Here is a 19,307-nt window from a genome sequence, read left to right as displayed (position 1 = left end):
CCACGTTTAATGAAGATATACTTAGTAAATATTTTTCCAATATACCCAAATGTGTTGTACTTTATGAAATGTAATGCTTTGAGATGAAAATGGCTAAACCTCATTGAAGTTTTTGCATAAATTAACTCCAAAACCCTTGTGTCAAATGACTGATCACACAAGAACTTGATATTTTGAGACTACTTGTATTATCTGTAATGTCTTTACCAATCTACAAAAATCTAACTAGATGTGCATGTCTAACAGAACATGAAAAATTGAGGTTATTAGTTACTCAAATTAGTAAGTGTTTTTTTATCTCATGCTTTTGGTTGCAAAGAACTCTAATTTTCAAATTTAATTTTGCGTGTATGTGTCTTCCTGCTCATTTTGAGGGTTCACTAATTTTGTGGTGGATTAAGATTGACATATATTTGTTCTATTATGTACAATGGAGAGTGTTTAACCAGTTTGTTCGTCAGAAGGTGAGATTTGTGGATAATAAACTGTTCGAATGAACTATCACAACTTTTTCTATTATGTATCAGATTTCATCAATACCATAGAAATAAAGAATATTTTGGCCACCAATATTTTCTACAATCTTGTAACCATTGAATATCTAGAAAGATTATCTGTTTTAAAGATAACTCCAATATAACTAATCTTGTAGGATGTATTTACAGAAAAACAGTAAGAAAATTAAATTTCCCTTTACTTCAACTATATGTATATTGATTAACATAGAAGCAAATGTTAATTTCCTAATTAATTTGGGACTAAAAAATGAGTATTGGTATCACCTGCTACTGATTTAGGATGCCTGACTGCACTTTGGCTTTAAACTAATAAATAAATACTGTGTAATTTTTTTCTTATATGTATAGAATAAATTTATTGATTGTTTTGCAAGCCATTTTATTAGAAATTGACTTCAACAGTTCTCAATTTTTGTTATTAATATACTAGATGTATCATTTTAGGTGACCATTAGAGATATTGATGAACATGCCATGGAACTACTGATTGATTTTGCATACACTTCCCACATAGTTGTGGAAGAAACAAATGTGCAAGTCTTGTTGCCTGCTGCTTGTTTACTTCAAATGGCTGAAATTCAAGAAGTTTGTTGTGAATTCTTAAAGCGACAATTAGACCCTTCTAACTGCTTGGGCATCAGAGCGTTTGCCGATACCCATTCTTGCCGAGAACTTTTACGAATTGCTGACAAATTTACACAACATAATTTTCAAGAGGTATGTTTTCTTCACATATCTTATGTGTGTGTGTGTGTGTGTGTATTTTTTTTAGTTTTTAAACACTGAACACTTGCATGCACAAGCATGCACACACATATGTATGTCTATACATATCATTAGTGGCTTTTGCACTGCTTTAAACTCATTTTTATAACTATATTGTAGTTTAAAAGTTTGCATTTCATAGCTAATTGAGTATATTTTTTCTTTTATTATTCTATATTGTGCACCAGACATGTTGCTGCTGTTCTGCACAATGTGCTCAGATAGTGTTTTTAGCTGTGAAGTTTATTTTATACACAAACACAAATGAGCAAGTAAATAAGTAAAATAAGGAAAAATAAGAAGGCATGGTTGAACATTATCCTAGTGGTTAGTTATTTTTGAATGTCACCTTTAGCATATGCAAATGAAGATATAAATAACTCTTAAATACAAAATTCTAAAGAGAATATTTTCATTTACTGACACCCAGTAGATTTCCAAAAGACATACTTTTCAGTTATTTTAGTTTCTGATACCCGTGATGGCCATAACACGAACATGCCTTTGTGTAGCTTTCTTCTTAATAACAAATAAACATCTATAGTATTTTTAGCACCTGAAGAATATTTCCAAATGACAGAATTTGAAATAATTAACCTAACTAAGTGAATGTTATATTGGAATTGTCCACTGTTATGCCTAAGAACTATAAAATGGTCTTCCTAAAGAAAAATTCTGTAGAGTAATTTTTACATTTTACTTATGATAAAATTAATGTTGTATGCCTTATCACCTTGAATTTAATTATAATATTAATTTTTGCAATATAAATTTTTTTGTCTACAGGAAGCTAAACTTATCTTCAATAATGTTTTCAGGTCATTCTGTGCCAACTCGCCCAGAAAAAAGAACCTTTCCCAATTCGTGTCATAGATTTTCTTGTAAAAAAGTCAAGCAAAAACATCATTTTGATTTATTCAGCCATGCAAAATCCTAAAGCTGTATTGCATGACTGAATAAGTCAAAATTAAGTTTTTTGCTTAAATATTTCAAGAAAATCTCTGACGTGAACTGGGTAACCCCAGGTGAGTTGACATGAAATGACCGTTTTGCAAGCCTTCCCGTTGTGAAACTATTTTTTGCTTATTATATTAATTTAGTATGTTAAAATGCTTTAGTGTGTGTGTGTGCACTCAACAGTTAGTTTCCTAACCTTCTTAGTAAATGTAATTAGTCAGTAGATATGTATGAATAATTTGCACTTTTTAAAAAGAAAAAACAATTGTTAAAAATATTTATAAACAATTAATTTGACTTTATTGAATTGCTAGGTAATGGAGAATGAGGAGTTTTTACTGCTTCCAGTAAATCAACTCATTGACATTGTCTCTAACGATGAGTTAAATGTCCTTAGTGAGGAAAAAGTTTTCAATGCTGTTATGTCGTGGGTGAAGTACAGCATAACAGAACGCCGTCAGCATCTACCCCAGGTATTATTACATTAATGTTTCTTTTTGTTTTTGTTTGTGGGAAGGTAATCCTAGTTAAATATAGCAAATACATTTATAAAGCCACCAACTGCACAAAAGTTTTGAGGGATAATCAGGACTTTTAGTGCAGATATGACAAGGTACAATAACAGTAACAATATGATGACAATCACTCTCTCAGTTCATTGTTCCACAAATCAGGCATCTGATGATTAGTTGGGCCAAACTAAGATGCAGATAAGTGGTTATTCAACCACTTAAACAGTGGTGTCATCACTATTTTGGCTTAGTTGTTGTTTTGAATTAAATTAAAAAATTAAAGTGCTCCAAATTGTCCACAAACCTTTCTCTTGATTTTATAATAAACCTGATACAGAGAGCCTTTGGATAAATGGAAGATGATCATTCACACCAGGCTTTTACAGATTAGTTTCAACTGTCTCAAAGTGTTATTAACAGACTGTGGACTGCTGAGTTACTTGGACAGCTGAACAAGGAATATGTTCATCCATAGTGAAAGCTGTTTATTTCTGTTTGATAATACTTTATCCAGCCATTCTAAAATAGTGATGCATATTTTTAGTTCATAGAAAACTGACTGATTGGAATGGCTTGTATGCTTCCTGAACGTTAGTCCCATTGAGCACGTAAGGAGTACTCTGTATTACATCCCTTCAAATGTTTTTTGGTACTGAAAGATGTAGAACCACATGTTTATATACAGCATGGACTTGATTACCAGCCATATTGGTTTTAGATCATATGGTCAATCGTTAGATGTTGAATTTGCAGAATAATGAATTAATGGTGTGGCTTTGTGATTGAAATTATTTAATATTAATAGTTCTGAATTTTTGGAGCTTAAATATAAAGTTCAAATATTCTCTGATCAGTGTAATTCTCCTCTTATTACCAAATTGTGAATTTCAGTGATAAAGAAACATTAAGCTCTGTGTATTATTCCAGTTACCAGTTGTTACTGAGTTAACACTGAGACCATTTTGAGGAAATACATTCATCTTGGGTAATTTGAAAGCACTGCAATAGTGGTCTGTAAACTCCAACCTGAACACCTTAAATATATTTTTGAAGTGTTTTAATATTATCTTATTGAAAGAGGTGTTTTAATTATCTAAATTCAAAATTTAATCTGTTAAAAATAATTATGAATCACTGTGTTATACTCAAGCATGTCATTTGCCAAGTGACACAGCCTTAATGTGTCGTGACAGTTTTAATCTCTTTAGCCATCAGATCTTTCTAAGTATATAAACTGTTACAGTGCCTTACACATTATGTACTTGTAATTAGGTATGTCTTGAAGTTCCTAATATTAACAGTTAATATATTGTAGTGTATATTATCTTATAAAGTATATTATCCATGCTCTTGATATCCTTTCACTATTTCTAATGCATTCTCAGTCAGCTCATTTCTTGACTTTAAAATATTGATAATTTCATAGTGTTATTTTAAATTACCAAATTTTTATTCAACTTAAATTCTGAAGTTCTAAAAATATAGTATATTTAGATTAGTTTTCATCTCTTTGTTGATCAATGCTTTTAACTTTGTTTTAATACTGTTTAGTAATAAAATGGTAACCAAAAAATATTTTTCAGGGTTTAGTATACCTTAAAAGTTCTCATGTTGGGTTTTATTGGTTGTTTAAACACAATATCCATTTTGCCTTTACTTTTTATTGGAAAATTATGTAACAGTTGAATATCTCTTCACCTGTTATTTTCTCTATTTACCAAATATCATGCTATTTCAAATGCTTTTTCCAAAGAAGTCTATACACTGTTTATCTACTAATGCTACTACACATGCTGGTGACTGAGAATTTTTTCTTTTGAATATTTCATCCCAGTTTTATTACTTGGATGAAAATTGTTTTAACCATGTATTTACAATATAAACTATTAAAGTTGACAGCACTGTAAATCTTTTCCACAATGATGTCTGTTCCAACTAAATAAGATAACGTTTTTTTTTACCATAGCTTAGGGTAGTTTTAAATCATTTCACTTTACCATAATAATGAATTTACTATTTTAATACTAGTTGAAAACTGGAGTTTGAGTATGGTGGACTCCAGGTTAGTTAAATCGGACAGAACCTGTTAGAGAAAAAGTAGTGTTTTTGGATAAAAATAATTTTCTATGATAGTTATTGACCTGTCACTTTATATGTCATGTGGGAAAATAAAATTAATAAAAATGTCTATTGATCAATAAATATGCTGTTTGCTTTGCACATGTGGGTGCTCTGTAATACTGCTAGTCAAATTCCATTATTCAGTCAAACAAGAGTAGCACAAATGTTGGCAGTGGGTGCTGGTGACTATTTAAATTCCTGTCATTTCAAAATTAGGGAAGATTATGTGAAGATAAACTTTTGTGTGGCTTTTAAGGAAACTTTTGAAATGAAGAAATGTTTAGAGTAAGATCTTACATGTACAAATAGTTGAATTATAATTTTTGCTTCTAAAGATCTAGACTTTTTCCATCCATATTTTAAGTACATACATTTCAGTCTAGTTATCAGTGTAGCATAATAAAATTACATTATTTTAATGTATATTTATTTATTTTCAAGTGTTTGAATGTCGTATGTTTCCGTACAGGTGCTTCAACATGTTCGCTTACCTCTTCTTAGTCCAAAGTTTTTAGTTGGAACAGTCGGTTCTGATCTCCTCATCAAAAGTGATGAAGCCTGTCGTGACTTAGTGGATGAAGCGAAGAATTATCTGCTCCTGCCACAAGAGCGACCTCTCATGCAGGGGCCAAGAACTAGACCAAGAAAACCTGTTCAGAGAGGAGAAGTTCTTTTTGCTGGTGAGATTTTTGTTCTGGATAATATTGATTAATGACAACCTAAGTGTTTTAATTGTTTCTTATACAGTCAGATATTATCTTGTACTTGTGGTTCAGTTAATGTTCAACCATCAGCCAGTGTTTAATTCTAATGTAATCATACATTTCCCATGAATAAGGTTTGTTTGTAAAGTAAAAAAAAAATTTTGTGTAATATGATAAGGTTTTAAATTATTTTAGGTATTAAATTAAAATTATTAATTAGTAGAAAATTTTACAGATGTACATAAAATATTAGAGAGGCAGTCTTATGTTTTCAAACTGGTCTGTAAATTCTTTCTCTTACCTAATTGATTAAAACATTTGTGACAATATCAGTTTATAGAAAGCCCAGAATATTATTTTATCATACATTTTTGTTCTCTGGCAACCTTTGCCATGAGATGAAATTGAAGTAATTGAAAATGAAGTTTTCTTTATTATCTTTGCATTCTTATTTAAATTATTTCCTTAGTACATTAATTTTTAAATATACTGCTGCCACTTTTTGTCATTTATTATTACCCTTGTTGCTGGAGGGGAGGGCAAGGATATTGTAGTCAGATCCATATTCATGGGTGTGTGTGTTTGTTTATCTGTGTTTCTCTCGCACTTAACTTGAAAATTAACATACTGATATAGAAAATTTTATGTAAGATGGGAAATAAATATGGGACAGTCCTTCCCAAATTTGTTCTAGATCCTGTTTCTGGATCACTTTGAAACATTATTTTTTGTGGTTTTGGTTAATAACTCTAAAGTGTGATTGGATTTGTATCAAATATCTTGGGCACATTTAGGTTGAGTCTCCTCATCACAATACAGGAGATGGTCCTGATATTAATTATTCTAAATCTGAGAAGGATTTTCTGTGTTTTCAATGATGAAATATGACATTATCCAATGTATATGTATGCAATCTTTAAATGGAATGGCAGGACAAGGGTATGCAATCTCTTAATTGTTTTTGTTTTGTCATTTACACCATCAAGCTGTTTCTACTGCAATGTTTTTTAAGCTTTATTAATTGTATCACATCATTCAGTGACAATTTCCTTGTGACATGGAATAAATAACTAATTCTATAAGCAGTTTACAGTCATCAGCTCAAATTGTTTTGAGCAAGAAATCCGTAGTGCAATCTTCAGTAAAGACTTGTTAGTTAGAAGGAGTAGAAATTGGATGTGCCTTCAGTCTGTTTCGGAAAGATGATCTAGTCTTCTCAAACACAATGAATTCTGAAAATTTTTTTGAATTGTGCATCTTTTTAATTCTTCATTTTAGTTGGAGGCTGGTGCAGTGGAGATGCTATAGCTAGTGTAGAAAAGTATGACCCACAAACAAATGAATGGCGAATGGTAGCATCAATGAGCAAACGCAGATGTGGTGTGGGTGTAGCAGTTTTAAATGATCTTCTTTATGCTGTTGGTGGACATGATGGACAATCCTATTTAAATAGTATAGAAAGGTATATATAAAGTTCAAATATACAGTTTATTGTATTATATAGTTGTATCTTTTACGTCTGTGTACAGTGGAGCGCCGTTAAGCCGCGGTATTTTGGGGGTCAACGTGCTTAACCGCGGCTTAAACCTTTGTGATTGAAAAGCCGAAGTCGCCAACAGCTCTGCTGAGGAGCCTCATCCAGGCCATTGCATGATCATTATAATATTAATGTATAGACTATTCAGATACAATTGACAAGTGCCGTTTTAACACAAACAACCAATGCATTGTGATAGTTCGCTTTTCCCCTTTTTAATAAATAAAATATACAACACAATTTTGATTAAGATTTATTAATAATATAAAGATTACAATAAAAATAAACCTTTTGATTGTAAAATTTCGTCTTCCCATGTTACATGCGGGCCGCCATTTTAAATCTCATGGTAGCAATGTTGTGCAGTTGCATAAATTAAATTTTAATACCGAATTTATTAACTGGCAGTTAAACAATAAGAAAAAACAAATAAAATACATTTGAAACCATTTTATTTCACATTTTTTAAAAACATAACAAATATAAACAAAAAAGTTAGTTTCATGCTGAGTTATGAGAGTGTGAGAAACTTTAAAAAGCCAGGTAGTAGATTTAATACATCAAAAATTTTGGGACAAGACTTGCTACAGTGGCTTAAGCAATTTCGTGGTTAAGTGGTTCGCGGCTTAATGGAGCTCCACTGTATTTGGAACATAAACTACATGCTACTAATGAGGAAGTAAGTCATTTGTCCAAAAATAAGTTGCACATGTATCTTGAACATTTTATGGTGCTTGGTTTTAATTTTTAATGCATAACAATGTGTATTGCAAGCACTTAGATTTTATGCATCCAAAAGGAAAATTTCAATTCAGCTATGTAGAAAGAACCTTAATTAAAAACCAGTGTTTAATTAAAAGGGATTTTATATTTGAACTAAATTTTAATTAGTAAAAACAAATGCTACTTTTGTTTTTAGTGATTAAAAAATTAACATAGTTTGAGTAGAACAGTTTTATTTGGAAAAGTCTGTTATGATATTTCAGAATTTCAAAAAGTGCTTCACAGGCTTGAAAATATATATACATATTTGATGGATTACCTCTGGCTTGTGCTAAGTTATTGATTTCCTTTATTTATTAAAATATATTGCTTCTTAATCAATGTTTTTTATTAATTTCTATTATGATAATAGCTTTCATAGTTCTAGAATTCTCGGGAAAAACTTGTGTCTGTTAAGGAACTTTAAAGTACTTTAATTTGTGGTACATATGCTCATTGGTGGATTTTTTTCTGTTTGAAAACAAGTAATTTTAATAGAGAATATGATTTTGGTTTTAAAAAATACAAAAGTATTGTAACTAAAATGGTTAGGATGTATACTGAGCTGATATAGCTCATAACTGTGATTTATAAACAAATAAAAATAATTAACCATTGTTGTATAAGACTAAGCAACAGAAGAAAAAAAAATGTGGGCTACTAGACAAATGCAACTGTTTCTGGGTATTTGATGCTGATTCTAAATGTGTTTGAATACTACTGACCACCTCTAGTTTTTGAATTATGATGAATTTGTTCAAAATATTTAACTATATTATGAAAACTTTTTCTTTAATAACCTTATTTATTCATTTAAAATTGTATTGAGAATGTTCCAAAACAGTGCATAATAAAACTACCAGTTTTAGGAAACAATCAGTATAATAAATTGTATACTGAAAATACATTCAGGCTATATTCAAATCATTCTTCATGGTATTTTTTTTTATTGCAAAGTATCTACATGACTTGTGCTGTCTTTTGTGTATGTTCTTAGTTTCATGCTGTAAGAACCAATGTTAATGTTTTACTTCATTGTAGGATTCTGTCATCTGTGATATCACTGTTCTACTGTAGAAATATCTTGGTGTAAACATTCACCATGCTCTTTGCTCACTGCATGTAGATCATTTGGAAAGAAGGCTAAATGGAAGTGTAAGAAGTGTATATCTAATGACATCCTAGACCTCACCTTCCTGTAGTTCTTGAGCATGTCATCATTCACCACAATGTAGTTTTCATCTCTTTAATTTTCTAATAAATTTTTGATGACTAGTTTGATTTCCAGGCAGCACGTTCTTTCTGATTGAGCAGTTTCAAAATTATAATCCATCAACATTTCTTGAATCTGTGGCCCAACAAAGAAATGTCCGTACATTTTTCATGACTATTGTCAAACAGATACTTGAAACCATTGCCATCTTTGTTAATTCCTTTTATAAAATTCTTCATGATTGCCAGTTTAATATGAAAGGAGAGCAGAGACACATTTTGAGGATTCACTGAAAGTTGATACTCAATTTTGTTTCCCTGGTATGCAATTTTCTTTTACTGGCCATTCCTTCTTGTTTTTTTAAGTGATTTTTATCTTATTGGCTGTCCCAGAGACAGAAGAACAACAATGTTTGCAGGCCTAACTGTAGTTCAGTAATTTTAGATCACTATGTATATTCAACTTATGGTAACCACATTTGATGGACTTGAGTATAATGTATATGCGTTGATAAGTTTCTTTCGTGTTGAACTCATGAGCAACAGCAGTTATTAACTTAAGTGTTCCCATTGTGTAAAAGTACAGATTTCAGACAAATTTTAGAGTCAATAAAATGTCTATATTCTTGAGGTTTATGTTAAGTACCTAATTCTCCTAATAGTGCATCAGTATTTGTACAGAAATGCAAAATATCTTACGTGCTACAGTGAGAAGTAATACTTTGATGGAAACTTTGGTGAATTGAAACATTTGTTCTTGGAGCTAATAACTTCTGTTGCTGTGAAAGCCAGCATTGCCCATGCTACTTTGATATATACAAGTGATAAACCAGATCATTCAGCTCTTGTGTGTCAAATGAGGCAGATCATATTGAGATACCATGAGGTATAGAATTTCTAGATGAAGATAATGAATCTGATTGTCTTTTTCACAGGATAACTCTTCTGTTTTTCACTGGTGGATTTGTCACTGAAAGACCATTTTCTTGAAGTACTGGTTTCATTGCAGATGCAATGTCCAGATATTCAATGGATTGTTTAGTGTTGCCTGAATATCCAGAAAGATTGGTCATGTGAAAATTATAGTTAGATGATAATTGTACTCATGATGTATCGTGGGAACTACAAATGATATAGTTCTTTATTTGTTCAACTACTATAACAAGACATATGCTATCTGTACAACACACACACGTTTTTCTTTATCACAAATATTGCTCTCAAAATAATGGTAGTAAGCTTCCTTTACCTTGCATGTGATGTTTTTTTTTCAAGAAACTGTAATAAGTTTTCCACAAATGTATCAAAATAGTTTGGATAATTTTTTTCACACTTTTAAACTTTGCTAGAAATGGAGGAAACAAGCATTTCAAATCATTTTCTAAAAAGTATATAGTAACTTATGTTTACAGAAACAGAAGTTTCAAAGATTTTAAAAACATATTTTTACAGAATTTGATTATATTATGGGTGTAATGTGAAGAAGATTGGACTTTGTTTTGACTGTGTGTGTAGAGCTTTGCAAAGTAACCAACTGCATGAGTGAGAGGCAAATAAAAGGCAGAAAGGGATTTGACTCTGCCCTTCTTATGCTCAGTCAAGGGAATTTTCAAATGTTGCAGCCCTGTGATGTGGATTTCTGTAGGTGCTGAGAAAACCTCCCAGGGAAGGTTCTGTTCTTTCAGTTTACTTCCTCTGGGATCTAAATATTCACCCATGTGTTTGCCTGCTTGGTGACATGTGAAGAGGGAGGAGAGGATCCTGGTGGTTGAGGGGTCCAATCCTGACACACCACATTGGCCTTGAATTCCTGTAGATGGGCTGCTTTGGGGTGGCCCCCATTGGGTCAATCGGTTGGTCCACTTGGGCTAGGGTCAATTAAGTTCCAGTGTTGTGGATCTTGTATCTGATGCTGGTGTTTGGGTATAGTGCTCACGAAACCCTGGCATTGCTGCAGTGTCCTTGTTTGGCATTGTAGTGCATCCCCTCATAGGGTTCCATGGTGGGTGGGGTCAGTGGGCACTGAAATATTCCTTTTTTTTATTATGGATCCTACAAATGAAAACCAAACAGTGAAAAAACAAACTATAGTTAAATGACCACATCTTGAAGATTCTGAGCAGCAATCTTCAACATCTGTAACACCTGTTGTACCTCATTTTATTACACTACATTCTCTTTCAGACAAACCTTTAGGGAAAATGTCTCCCTTTTTTCATTCAGAAAAGACTAGAGGGACTTGCTGGCTCTCCAAAGTCAGTTAAGAAGCTTTAATCTGGAGACATATTGGTGAAAACATCCACATCTCAGCACAGTGAACTCCTCTTGCATTCAAAGGTGATTGGAGATATACCTATTAAGGTTACACCTCATGATACTTTGAGTTCATCATGAAGTTATTGTAGAGAGGGATTTGAAGAACATCCCCAAGTCAGAGATGCTCACTGGTTTTTCCACCCAAGGAGTTTCTGCAGTGAGGGGTATCTCCACTTGCAAAGATGGAATTATGATGCCAACCAATGTCCTCATTCTGACATTTACATCATGTCCACCTGCCACCAACAAGGTAGATTATCTTAATTGCAGGGCATGGTCATACATTCCAAACCCTCTCAGATGTTTCCAGTGTCAGAAGTTTGGTCACTCAAAAATGTCATGCCATGGTTCCTTGACATGTGCTTTTGAGGTGGCAAGGATCACGATGCCTATGTGGCACCCTTGTTGGACTCGTTCTCTATTGTTCTTGCCTTAAATGGTTGGAAGATATGCATTTGTTTGAAACTGTCCACCACTTCTCACATGTTGCTGAATCATTGGGAATGTAGATGGATATCTCTGCACCTCCAAAAGAATCATCTACTATTGTTCTTGCCTTAAATGGTTGGAAGATAAAAAGATGCAGCATTTGAAAACAATTCATCACATTACTTACCAAGAGGCTCGAAAGTTGCTGTCCACCACTTCATCTCACATGTATGCTGCTGAACTTCATTCCACAACTACAGTGGGAATGTAGATGGATATCTCTGTACCTCCAAAAGAATCATTCTCAAACCAAATGAAAAGTCTTTTGACCTCCATGGTTAAAAAAGTTAATGAATTGACTTCATTACCCATCTATGTCCTATACATACATCCAGCAAACCCCATGATCCACTTCCGTTGGTTCCGGGTACAGGCACTGCTTCAGATACATCTTCAACCACCCCAACATGCAAAACAATCATTCATTTACATCCTCAGCCACTGGAATCCTCTTCCAACAACAAAGACCTGCCCAGTTGACCCAGAGCAGGATCCATGGAGGTTGATAGATCTCCCTTGAATAAAGACAGTAAAGAAAAAGGACATGGTCATAAATAGAAGGGTTCTCCACCCAGTTTGCCTACACATAAATAAAAATGGCACCCTTGATACAATGGAACTATCAAGGTTTATGTTCTAATCTGGATGACATCAAAACACTGATTGCTTCCTACCATCCTGTAAAGAAATGGCAGGCTGTGTGATGGAGGAGTGCATGGAGAAGTGGCACTGTTGGTTGATTAACATGTGCCCACCCTGTCTTTGTCACTCGGCACACCCTTAAAGGTAGTAGCCATCAGTGTTTCCTTTGGTTGTACCATCACTATTTATTCTCTCTACCTGTCACCTGGAGAGACATACGATCAATCAGACCTTAATGCTCTAATTGAACAGTTGCCGTCTCCCTTTTTAATCCTGGGGGACTTGATGGACATCATCCCCACTGGTGAGGTGCTGATATTGATAGGAAGGGTCGTTCTGTAGAGTGTATGCTATCTGATCAAAACCTTTCTTTTTCAGTACTGGTTCTTCTACTTATTTTCATGCACCTAGTCAGTCCTTTACTGCTACTGATCTCTCAATTTGCTCCCCTTCACTATTCTCCCAGTTTTCATGAAGGGTTGACAATAATCCATGAGTCAGTGATAATTTTCCTGTATTTTGAGCGAGACTGATTGTGGTCCACGCCACCCAACCAGTGTGCCTGGTGAGGGCTGGATTAAGCAAACTGGCCCTCTTTCACTGCTCTCGCAGAACTTTATCCTGCCATTGTCTGTAAGTCATCAGTAGATGACTCTGTGGCAGCAGTAACTGACTGTATTATACAAGCAGCTGCTCAGTGTATTCCTAAAACCTCAACGTATTTTCCACGATATCCTTGTCCATGGTGGAATCCTGCCTGCCACATGGCACAGAAGGCTTAAAAAAGGGACTGTGATACCTTTCATGGGTATCCCACACACTCGCTCCACATTGCTTTCCAGGCTCGAGCTCATGCTCGGTGGAAAAGATGTCAAAGCCAGAAAGAATCTTGGATTAAGTTTACAACCAGCATATCTTCTACCACCAGTTCTAAAGTCATATGGGACAAGATTCGAGAGGTTAGTGGGCAATATAATTCTGTTCCCTGTCGATCTTGCTCTCTGATGGCTAGAAAGTAGCTGATACTCGGAGCATTTCCGATACTCTAGGTGAACGCTTTTGCCAGTTATATAGCACTTCTGCTTCTTCCTCCATCTTTTTAGCCATCAAAACTCAGGCAGAGCGATCACCTCTTTCCTTTTGAGCTAATTGTCTCTATGACTATAATTGTTCCTTTACACTGATAGAACTCAAACTTGCCCCTCATCGGTTGGACCTGATGAAGCACACTATGAAATACTGTGCCATCTATCTACCACTTCTCTTGCTATTCTTCTGATTGTTTTTAACTGGATCTGGCAGGAGTATGTTTTTCCTGATGCCTGGTACCAGGCTATTGTCCTACCTTTCTCTAAGCCTGGGAAAGATACCAAGATTTTACCTGGTTTATGGCTTTGCCAGAACCTGGGGCTTGAAGATGTTGGACTCACCATCAAAAGCTTCAGCTCTGCAAAGGAGCTTTCTCTACTCCTTCAGTCCTGAGTTTGTACACTGATTTTCATGAACCTCCTCTACATCTCCACAGTTTGTAACTGTCTGTACTGTATGTGGCAAAACTTCAATCCTTACCACAACATACCACCTGAGGTTGTGTCTTCCTTCCTCAGTGGGCCATGCTTTTTTAGAATATATGGTCTTCCATTGCTCCATTTGGTCTTTATATCCAGGCACAGCTGGGTGAATTGGGTCTGTCCTTGGATGACATTGCTGTGTCCATTTGTCAGCCCATCACATCATGACTTATTATCATCCTCAAATGTGACTTTTCTTAGAATCATTTGAAGAAGATGGATACTCCCGATTGGAAGTACCGTCTTCTATTTGCCTAATATCTTTCGAACTGTCCTTCCATTTTTATTTATACAGGTGGTCCAAAATCAGGTGACTTTGTGGTCTCTGCCATAGTTTGATGTGCTTTGGTTGTTGCATACAGGATCCCCTCTACAGTTTCTGTGTTCACTGCTGAACTGTATGCCATTTCTCATGCCTTGGATCATATAGAAGCTATGCAGTACATGAACTATTTATACTGATTTGCTTATCTCTCTACTTGCTCTGGAATTGCTTCATGGTAGTTCCCATCCTGTTCTTATTGATATTCTAAACCAACTGGCTCATTTGTCTTTATCATCTATTTATTTCCTGGCTACCAGACCATGTTGGTATTCACAAGAACAAGCTTGCTGACACCACAGCAAAGTTTGTCTATTCTAGGACTTTCATGACTGTGCCTGTCCAATACATGGAGTACAGTCCTGTGTTAAAGGCTCGGCTCCATGCGAGTTGATAGTTGACTTGGAGTGAGAAACGTAGTAACAAACCTTTCCAGGTAAAATCTTCTCCTGGACTTTGATAGTTTTACTTCTGTAAGAGTATTGGAAGTTGTTCAAGTTAGGCTCTGCATTGATCACAGTTTTTATCTTATCATTTTCATTTATCTGGGACTTATGCACCAATGTATGGTCCATGTGAAACTTATGTTGCAATAGCTTACATTTTATTGTTGTTCTGTCGTTACAACAGTGAGTGATAGCATCATTGTAGACATATTTTTACCATGGTTTCACCTTTTATGTTGGACATTGTCATTGGCAATGGTGACACTGTCCACTTCAGTTGTGTTTTTAAATTTTTAATGACCATTGGCCTTTTTAAATCCATTTAATTTGTTAATTCAAAAATTGGACTTTGTTTTGTTTTAACATGCTTCCTTTTTACATATTTTATTAATTTTATTTTTTATTATTTTTTACCCATTGTATGGTGTAGATAGGCAAGTTGCTTTGTGCTAATAAATGCCAAACAACCAACCAGCCCTGTATATTTAAACACATGTTGCAGAACCCTGAACCTTTATGACAATGAGAGCCTTTACATGATCATCAGTTGTCTTGCTTTAAAGATGAGTGATGAAGAAAGAAAAATGAAGACCCTATTTATCGTGTGTAGAATATCAACATCATTAGCAGTATGTGAATAGTGGCTTTATGCATAAACTTAATAGTGTTGTAATGATATGTTATGGCATGGGGTAAACTTGTTCTTAATATGAACTTGGTTATTATTTTGACTACTTATAAATTACTGAAATTTCATTTTAAAATGCATTTGAACTATTAAAATACACAAGGTTTATTAGAAGTATGAATTTTTTCATTAAGTATTTTTCTAAATGCTTCATTCTTATTATGAAGCAAAGCTGTTACAGATTGTAAATAAAAATCTATAGTCTTCACTCATTTCCAAATTGACCTTGCATATGATAATTTTATGTTCATAATGTCCAGTCTGCATAGTAAAACTAAACTAGCAGCTTTAAAAACATAGTATAATATTTGAACAACAAAGATAGCTGGCTTGTAACCAAATATAAGGAATTATTGGGAAGAAAATCTTTTGAGTTGTTTTCATAATAATTAACATTTATTTTATTTAATCATGTGGTTTATTTCTTCTGTGAAAATACAGATTAATAAAAATATAAACTTGTATAGTTTCACATGCAATTCATCAGTGTAATGGGTACCCTATAAGAGTAATAATTCTATTTCTATGTGAAAAATGTAAGGTAGAAAACATCACTTACAGTTAGTCTCTGTAAGTGTTGACTATATCGTATATAAAGGGAGTTTATTCATATATAAAACAATGGGTGTGAGAGTATGTACAAAGTACTGTTAACCTGAGGAAATAATTAGTTACTACAGTCAGGAAAATAATAAGGTGTCATGCAAGCCCCTGATGTATAGATCAGGAACATCATGGTGTTTGAAATAGGTAGCCACTGTCATCCGTTTAAAAGAAAACAGTGAAAAGTTAGTGGATATATGAATAAAATAATACTTCATTTAAAGAAACGGCAAGCAGTCAGAATTAAGGCTTGCTGTAACACACCATCTTGCAGTGCACAAATAGCTGGAAACAACTGCTGGAAAATAATCACTTTAAAGCACAAAACTTGCATAAATATTAGCAATTTTAAGTATGGGTATCAATACTATTTCATAAAATGCAGTAACAATACTAAAATAATACCTAGTGTTGTTTTATGTATGTAAACATTTAATATGATTAAATTATGTATATTGAAATTTTCCTTTGTTGGATGAATAATATATATTTTGAAGGTATACTGCTATTTTTGTCATTGATATGAAAAGAAGTACATATACTTGATGAGAAAAAAAAATTCTATTTGAAGAGTGTCAACCTAATGTCTTTTTTATATGTTCTATGATATATGTTGTATTTAAAGATGTAACATTTTTTATTAATTTTGTATTCTTTAAGATCTCGGAGGTTGTTTCTTACAAAGTATCTGTATATAAACACACGCACACATATATACTGATGCTTTTGTAATATACTTATTTGATTAGGTACGATCCCCAAACAAACCAGTGGAGCAGTGATGTTGCCCCAACAAGTTCTTGCCGCACTAGTGTTGGGGTTGCTGTTTTAGATGGACATTTATATGCCGTTGGAGGACAAGATGGTGTTTCTTGCCTAAATCTGGTGGAAAGGTATGAAGTATTTAATTATATGTTTTTGGCTCTCATGGAGAACCAAAAATAAAAGGCAGACTTACAGAGATATGTATGAAAAGATGTATACTTGACAGTTTCACATCATGGTATATCAGGAAAGAAGTAATACTGCCTACATGTGGATGGCTTAGGTTGTTCATCCATCAAAATATTTTATCTGTCTCCTCAATAGTTCATAATTTTACAATACTATAATGTTTTCTTTTATAATAATATCCATGTAATGACGGAGTAATAAGTTCTGGAAATGTATGTAAATATCATTGCAAAAAATGTTGAATTACTTTTATTATTTGTTCTTTTTTCTGCTTTTTTATTATTTGTCATTAAATGATAACTCCAAAGCCAAAACAGTGGTTTCACCCAAATTTACTGATGTGGTATAGTTTAAAACAGTGGTGCACAAAGTCCGGCCCATGATGTCCAATGGGAAAGTCAAACATAGAGATTTCGCATACTTAGAATTTGCGCCTGCGTGAAAGAACACGCATATAGAAGAACATGCATTAGATTAGATACTGGATGGTTCCATATTTATGTCGAGCAATAAAGAAAATTTAATAAGCAAATCTCGTTAATGCATAAGCATTTAATCATTGGCACAATGACATAATATTTACGTAATTACAAAATCTCACATGTTCCAATTGTTTTTTGAGATTTACTTACGAGCCCTATTTTGATATTATTTTGTAACAAAAATGGCAGCTAATCGTAAAAGAAAAGTTGACGACGAAAACTGGCAGTTTCATGATGATTGGACTGCACAATACTGTTTTGTTCAACAACAGAAGAATGTGATTTGTCTGCTGTCATTTAACAGTAGCAGTGGCGAAGGTATCCAATATAAAGTTACATTGTGAGTTGAAGCATAAAGATTTCCACAACGTTGTCAGTGATGAACGAACAGCTTGAATTGAATCTCTGCAGTGGTTACTGAATCTCCAGCAGAACATTTTCTCAAAGCAGTCAGCAGATTTAGGTGCAGCATGTGAGGTCAGTTACAATATTTCGTTGATGATAGCAAAATCTGGCCGACCATTCACTGATGGTGATTTTGTCAAACAATGTATGATTACTGCATCGGAAAAGTTGTGTCCGGAAGCAGTTCTCAAACTAAAGATGGTGGCATTGAATCGTATGACAGTCCAACGAAGAATTTCACACCTCTCAGCAGATGTGACAAGGCAGCTTACAAATAAAGCAGCTAACTTTGTCTACTTCTCTTTGGCAGCAGACGAGTCAATTGACATCAGTTCAACAGCACAGCTACTAGTTTTTGTTCATGGTGTGTCGTCATTGTTTGATATCACAGAGTAACTAATCAGCATGGGTTCCATGAAGGGTCAGACAACTGGGTCTGCTCTATTCGAGGAGACAGTACTACTGTGCAGTAGTGTTTTATTGGATTTCACAAAACTGGTAAGTCTGACAACTGATGGAGCACCAGCCATGACTGGAGAAAGTAGCGGGCTGGTAGCACTGTTGATGAAGCATCGAAGAAAGCAGAATAGACAGTTGGTGAAGTTGCACTGTATTGTTCACCAACAGAATCTGTGCAGTAAAGAACTTGGTTTTCAGGCACTGATGGGATTAGTGATGAAAACCATTAATTTCATCAAATCACGAGGGCTCAATCACCGTTAGTTTCAAAGTCTCTTTGAAGAAATTGATTCAGACTATGGTGACCTTGTGTATCACTGTGAAGTATGCTGGCTGAGTCAAGGGAAGATGCTCAGAAGATTCTGGGAGTTGATTGATGAGGTGACAGAATTCCTCAGAATCAAGAACAAAAACACAGAAGTGATTTCCATGACTGATCCAGCATGACAAGCTGATTTGACCTTTCTGGTCAACATGACACAACACTTGAATGATCTGAATTTGAAGTTGCAAGGCAAAAATCAGCTTGTTTGTCAGCTTGCAAATCACATTTCAGCTTTCAGGACAAAGTTGCAGTTGTTTTGGCAGCAAGCAGCATCAGGCAACTTCGTGCACTTTCTCACTTTTCAGTCACAGCTACAGAAGAATCAGGACATTGACACACAAGTTTATGTTGGGAAACTAGATACCTTGATTCAATCCTTCAACCCACGGTTTCATGACTTTGACCAATGCAGATTGTTGATGAAACTCTTTGCTGATCCATTAATCCAGTGGATTACTTGTCAGCAGAATATCAGCTCGAACTTACTGATCTCCAGACATCTGATGAACTGCATGCT

General features: G+C 34.2%; 1 protein-coding gene across 10 annotated transcripts in view; it reads left to right on the top strand.

Annotated features, from left to right (window-relative positions):
- The window catches only part of dbo (Kelch-like protein diablo), an 86,271-nt gene that overhangs the window by 48,439 nt on the left and 18,525 nt on the right, over window positions 1-19,307 (top strand). For all 10 annotated transcript variants that reach the window (XM_076503636.1, XM_076503637.1, XM_076503635.1 and 7 more), the window contains 5 exons: window positions 963-1,235; window positions 2,555-2,713; window positions 5,343-5,553; window positions 6,856-7,039; window positions 16,915-17,058. In XM_076503636.1, the coding sequence (XP_076359751.1) occupies window positions 963-1,235; window positions 2,555-2,713; window positions 5,343-5,553; window positions 6,856-7,039; window positions 16,915-17,058 (971 nt within the window). The remainder of the gene's footprint in view (window positions 1-962; window positions 1,236-2,554; window positions 2,714-5,342; window positions 5,554-6,855; window positions 7,040-16,914; window positions 17,059-19,307) is intronic.

The sequence above is a fragment of the Tachypleus tridentatus genome, chromosome 6, assembly GCF_004210375.1.
Source record: "Tachypleus tridentatus isolate NWPU-2018 chromosome 6, ASM421037v1, whole genome shotgun sequence".
Classification (NCBI taxonomy): Eukaryota; Metazoa; Arthropoda; class Merostomata; order Xiphosura; family Limulidae; genus Tachypleus; species Tachypleus tridentatus.
Note: the sequence above shows the minus strand (reverse complement) of the source record. Positions and strands in the feature narration are given on the sequence as shown.